At 38.7% G+C, this 5,937-nt stretch overlaps 1 protein-coding gene across 1 annotated transcript; it reads right to left on the reverse strand.

The window, feature by feature from the left end:
* Positions 1-2,296: 2,296 nt before the first annotated feature.
* Positions 2,297-4,939, reverse strand: LOC149265083 (uncharacterized). Its single transcript, XM_089391449.1, has 2 exons — positions 4,364-4,939; positions 2,297-3,938 (listed from the first exon to the last, which is right to left on the reverse strand). Exons 1-2 carry the CDS (start codon positions 4,455-4,457, stop codon positions 2,566-2,568), a joined length of 1,467 nt encoding a protein of 488 aa, XP_089247575.1. The 5' UTR covers positions 4,458-4,939; the 3' UTR covers positions 2,297-2,565.
* Between the last annotated feature and the right edge of the window lie 998 nt (positions 4,940-5,937).

Consider the following 5,937-nt stretch of genomic DNA (forward strand, 5'->3'; position numbering starts at 1 on the left):
CTCTTCCTCTCTTGTTTCCTCTGCCTTGACCTCTTCCTCTTCCAAAAGACATCTGGGTCTTAAAGGCTTGCTCTAGAGATGAGTTTTCATTTCTACTCAACCTCTGCTCATGTGTTATCAGTGATGCATGAAGCTCATCAACTGAAAAGTTTGAGAGATCCTTTGTCTCTTCTATGGTGGTGACAATCACATCAAACTTTGAGGGTAGGACCCTCAACAGTTTCTCCACAATCCTCCTTTCTTCAAGGGTTTCTCCATGAGTCCTCATCTGTGTGACCAAACCAATTACATGTGTGAAAAATGAGTCAATGGTGTCTGACTCCTTCATGCTCAGATTTTCAAAATCTTTCATCAGCAATTGTAGTTTTGCTGTCTTCACTTTCTCCATGCCTTGATAGGCTGTTTTGAGGGTTTGCCATGCTTCATTGGATGTCTTAGCTGCTGCTATCTTTGGAAACACACTCTGGTCCACTGCTTGATATAACAATACAATGGCTTTTGCATCTTTCTTCCTATTGCTCTTCAGCAGATCTCTCTCTACCTGAGTTAAGTTGTTAAATTGATTTTCATCTGCTGGTTCTTCAAACCCAGATTCAACAAGCTCCCATAGATCTTGTGAGACAAATAAAGCTCTCATGGTTATTGACCAGTAGTCATAGTTCTTCCCATTAAACTGTGGGAACTGGGTGTTAAACATACCCATGCTAGTGCTTGTGCTAGCCATTCCTTGCATCCTCAACTATGCTTCAATTTCTTGACTGTGTATTTTAAAACACTCACTGTTTCTTCAACAATAACTCAAAAAAAACTTTGAGGAATACCTGAATCTTTTGCCTGAGACTTCACTTTGCTGGAGAAGATTTGCTGCTGCAACAAAAGACTCCTCCCTTCAGCTTCTTGAACACCTTCAAAGAGCCTAAGCCTGCTCTGATACCATGTTGGAAATTTCTGGTAATTTCAAACAAATATTGAACAGAGGAAATACTCTATTTGTGTGCCACAGGATCTTTAACACAAAGAAGCTTCAATTAAAATTTCTGAGAACAGAGATTTTTCACACTCATAATAAACTTGTATTAATTCATAAAAAGGCCTGATACAATTTTCTTCCTCTTTCTCAGAGGGATTTACACAAGAACTTTCACCAAAACAAAATACTCTGTCTCTCCTTTACAAATGATTTTTACACTGCTGTGTAAAATCTTCATACACATTTACTGCTGTAAAAGGAGCTTTTACATTTACTGCTGTAGAATAAATTTACATGGATTTACTGCTGTAAAAGAAATCCTTCACATTCACCCCTGTGTGAAATTTTTATTACATTCAACCGGCTGATCATTCACATTACATATTCAATTAAAAAAATTACATTTGCGCGCACCATACATATCATTTCAATGCATATGCTTTACAATTTTTGTTCGCAATGCTGTGCTCTCCTGGTTTTTTATTTGTTGAAGCTGAAACTCTCCTTCATCCCGTGTGCTTTTCAAGTTGCAAAGTCAACACTCGCAGAAGCCAAACGACTTTTAACGTCCGGGGAGTTGGTGGTTTCGGAGTTGTACACTGGACGCGTGGCAGCAACGGATTGTGTCGGAGGCCCTCTGACGAAAACAACCTTTTGTGAATGGTGGTGTGGGGAAGTCTGGGTGGTTTTGCCAAACCACGCTGCAGTAAATGCGGTTGAAATTAATATTTCAACAACATCGAGTCACAGTTTTCACAATCTGAAATTTTCGCTGACAGTGAATCAAACAAAGATTACAAAAAGCTCAGAACGAGTCACAGTTTTGACAATCTGGAGTTTTAGCTGACAGTGAATTAAACAAATATTAGAAAAAGCTTTAGCGATCAAACCGTAATCATATTTCTATATCAGTTATGAAAATGGACTTTGGGGAAGGAAGACATCCAATGTTTTCCCTTATAAACCTACAGTGTATGTCGACAGTGGCTCCCATATCTCCAGAGGATCCACGTCGTCTACAACAGGGGCCTCCATATTGGCGTTTCCATTCTCCTGAAGTGAATAATGCAATATAGACCTTTACCAATTTTTATATTATAATATTATTTCTTTTATCATGACAATTCCAATATAATCTATTTTAATCAATGTCGATTTCTTTTTATATCAATGCCAATTCTCCTTTAATTCTTATTCTTCGCATACTCTTCCCTTTTCTTTATAAATTAATTTACTCGTCTAAAACTTTTCCATACATACACTTAGCCATCTAAAACTTTTTCATATATACAAGATTAACGCTTAAAAATCATAGGTATTCATTGAATTTACAAATACATATATTTAATTTTATTTTTTTAAACAGGAAATTACAACTCTTCCAAATATACAAATTCAGTCCTATACGCTTCGGAGAATCTATCGCCTGACACCATCGCTATATCTCGCAAGATAAGACACAAACTCATGGCACATACATAGATCATCGCACACAAACTCATGGCACATACAACATTTTAATTTCTTTCACCATTGCCATGTCATAATCGTCATTATGACGGACACACTTAATCCTCGTCTCGCACGAAAGAAAATCAATTCCCTTGGCGAATGCAGGGTCCACTCCCATTCGGGCATTCCACTGGTTGACAGTTCCTTCTTTGCTGTTGACGGAGTTTCTTTTTCTGCTTTCTGGAGCTTCTGTTTCTGCTTATTGCCGGAGATGAGGAATTTTCAGCCACTGGAGGCTTCTCAGCAGTAGAAGAAACAAGAGAAATGGCCACATCTTCCGCTGGAGGCTTCTTACCAGTTGAGGAATCAGGAAATTGAGGCACATCTTCAACTTCTTGCATTAATTCACAGTTTCTTCTCTGTTGTTGACGGAGCTTCTTTTTCTGCTTCTTGGAGCTTCTCTTTCTGTTTATTGCCTGCGATGTGGAGCTTTCATCCGCTGAAGGTTTCTTGACGGTTGACGAATCAAGAAATAAAGCCTCACCTTCCACTGGTACCTTACTTTTATCAACAAAAATAGCAGTTGAAGAATCAAAATATGCAGCCAAATCTTCCGCTGGAGGCTTCTTACCAGTTGAAGAAGCCACTGGTGCCTTCATTTTATCAACACTAATACCAGCTGATTCAAGGTTTACAGCCGAATTTTCTATTTGTACCTTACTTTTATCAACGCTAATACCAATTGAAGAGTTGGGAGATACAGCCAAATCTCCCAACTCTTGAAGCTTCTTAACAGTAAAAGAATCAAGAAATACAGCCACGTCTTCCCCTCTTGACTTAGCTTTATCTACGCTACTGTCTGTTGAGGAAGCACGATATACAGACGAATCTTGCACTGGTACCTTAGTTTTATCAAGGCCAATACGAGTTGAAAAATCAAGAAATGTAGCCAAATTTTCCACTGGCACCTTAGTTTTATCAGCACGAACACGAATATCTGCTGCATATCCCTTTAAAAAGTAAGTTTCAACCGGCATAAAAGCAGAACGAATGCCATCCATAGCTGCTACTAGCTCACTTTTTCCTGAGGCCTTTCTTTTAACAATGTATCCAGTCCTGCAGTATATTGCAAAATCCTCACAGTTGTTACAAAATAGATCGTAGTTTCCAAAACCATGTTTATGCAAATACATTGCACGGTCAATGACTTCGTCTGGGGGATCCGACTGTGCAAGTGTACATGTTCCTCCACGGACTTGTGCCAAAAATACAGCTTTACTAACACCATACTCAAATCGATGCACAGCTCCTCCGTCAAGAAAACAATCTAGACAAGACCGGATCACTCCACTATTTCCATATTGGAGGCCGCAGCTGTCAGGAGATCTTGGGCAACTCAGATGTTGTTTTGGTATTGAAGTAGAGGCAAACAAATTAATTAAACTGACCCCTGCTCCAATTGCTTGACCCGACCCTCTTGTAAAATGGACAACGTCATCATCCCCAACAAAAATCCCTGTGTAGGATCCCAGGGAGCATAAGACGTGAGATGAACTTAAATGGGAAATCATGCAAAAACCAATTACATTTTATTGCAGGACAGCTAAGCAAAGTCATTATGGTAGACGAGAACAATAAACTACACGGAATCAAACTCTGCATCCAGATCAGTTAGATGCCGAAACAGAAATGACAAATATTGCAGATAAAAAGCATAACGATAATTGGCAGCAAACCATAAATCAAACATTTGGAGGAAACACCTGGTAGTGTCTCCAACCTAATTTTATAGATATAGGATAATGTTGAAGTGAACTAAAGCCAGCGAACCGATTGGGGTATCCAATTAAAAACAAATGCATTAAAATACAGAGGAATATAATGAGTTCTCTGTAACTATATTGAATATTATAAAGGTCATATTAATGCGAGGAAATGTACCGTGGTGAGCATATGTGTAACCTGTTCTCCATGAGTAAACATGGTCGCCAGCTCTAAGATCCCTCCTGTCCACCTTGTTGAAGACAATGCCCATTTAGATTATGTGAAGTGAGCTGGATCAGCAGAGTCGGTTGATGGCGCAATGCAGAAAACCCTCCCGTTGTCGAAATAGCAAGCGAAACGTTTTCAGATTTGCAAGACGATGTGGGAAATTTAGGCCTAAGCATCATTTATACATGTATGTCATTTGATGGTGGTGCTAAAGCGTAGTGGGACGACCCACCACCAGGTTCCGCGAAGGTCACGCTTGCTTGCCTTTTCTTGGACTACGCGGTATGCTATCACTGAGAAATTTCCAAAACGCGGATACATGATGGAATGGGCACACTAGTGTTTGGAAATTGCCCAGCACTTTTGTTAGGTGTTCAAATGAATTCATGGATCCATTACAGAACCCTGTCATTTTGCTATAAGCATAGACGGCACACGTACATCCATTATAAAATCTCATATATACCCATTCTCATACATTTCCTCCTGGGCTCTGATAATGTAACACCATCTCCCAAGAATTCACTTATCCATCCCCTCATTGCTATCAGCGTATGTGCCTCACACACACATTTGTTACAGATGAATTGATTAACGCATCTCCTCATTGCTATGTACATCCATGCCACCCTCACACACCCTGACAGATGAATTGACTGAGCCATGCATGCATGCCCCCGGGCCCACACATCCATTACAGATGGAAATTGGACTCCCCTCATTGCTATGAACATACATGCCCCACCAGACGTCCTTTTCAGAACCATGAAACGACGGATCCACCCACCGCCTCATTGCTATGAGCTTACATGCCCCACATACACATCCATTACAGAACCCTGTCATAGCTATGAGCATACCCACCACACATGAAATTTCAACCGCTTTTCGCCGCCCTTGAGGAAGTAGCCAAAATCGTGAACGGAATTTCCACAACCATACCCGATTTTTGATTCGCATACATCTGATTTCTGATGATCCATGAAATTACGGGCTAGTCAAAAGCTGCTTAATACACGTGGCGCCCGTACGTTGAAGATAGGAAAAGTTCCATTGGTTTCTCGTTGATTCCGGTTAATGAAGTTTTTAAAAAAAAAATATTATAGTGACAATTTTTAATCATATTTTTGATCGTGGAAATGTACTCATTACTATTAAAAATGTGTAACACACTCAAAATATTGAGATTTGACCGCTATAATTGAGATTTGACCGCTATAATTTAGATTTAGAAAAATTCTTTCCGAATTTTATTTGTTTATTGGAAATCAATTTACGAGGCAGTTTAATTAAGCAACTTTTTAATTTTCCAAGGTTGAAATTTAATGATTTTATATTGGATGAAAATGATTGAAATTATATTTTTTTCCAGGGTTTTTTTGGACAATTTTTTATTTAAAATTTAATTAAAAATATGTTTGCAATTTTTTTTAAAAATTGAATTATATAAATTTAACAAATTTAAAATAATTTTTTTCTAATTAAGCTGGTACTGTGCACCACTACATCTAATGTTAAAAGAT

Source organism: Pinus tabuliformis, chromosome 6, assembly GCF_031772625.1.
Source record: "Pinus tabuliformis cultivar Carrire ecotype Pingquan chromosome 6, CPIR1, whole genome shotgun sequence".
NCBI lineage: Eukaryota > Viridiplantae > Streptophyta > Pinopsida > Pinales > Pinaceae > Pinus > Pinus tabuliformis.

What these genes read in the sequence shown, in the direction of transcription:
- LOC149265083 (XM_089391449.1), bottom strand. Translation starts at nt 4,457, where the DNA reads ATGGGCATTGTCTTCAACAAGGTGGACAGGAGGGATCTTAGAGCTGGC. An exon ending in TTACACATATGCTCACCACG is followed by an intron (nt 3,939 to 4,363) that starts GTACATTTCCTC and finishes GATCCTACACAG; the next exon opens with GGATTTTTGTTGGGGATGAT.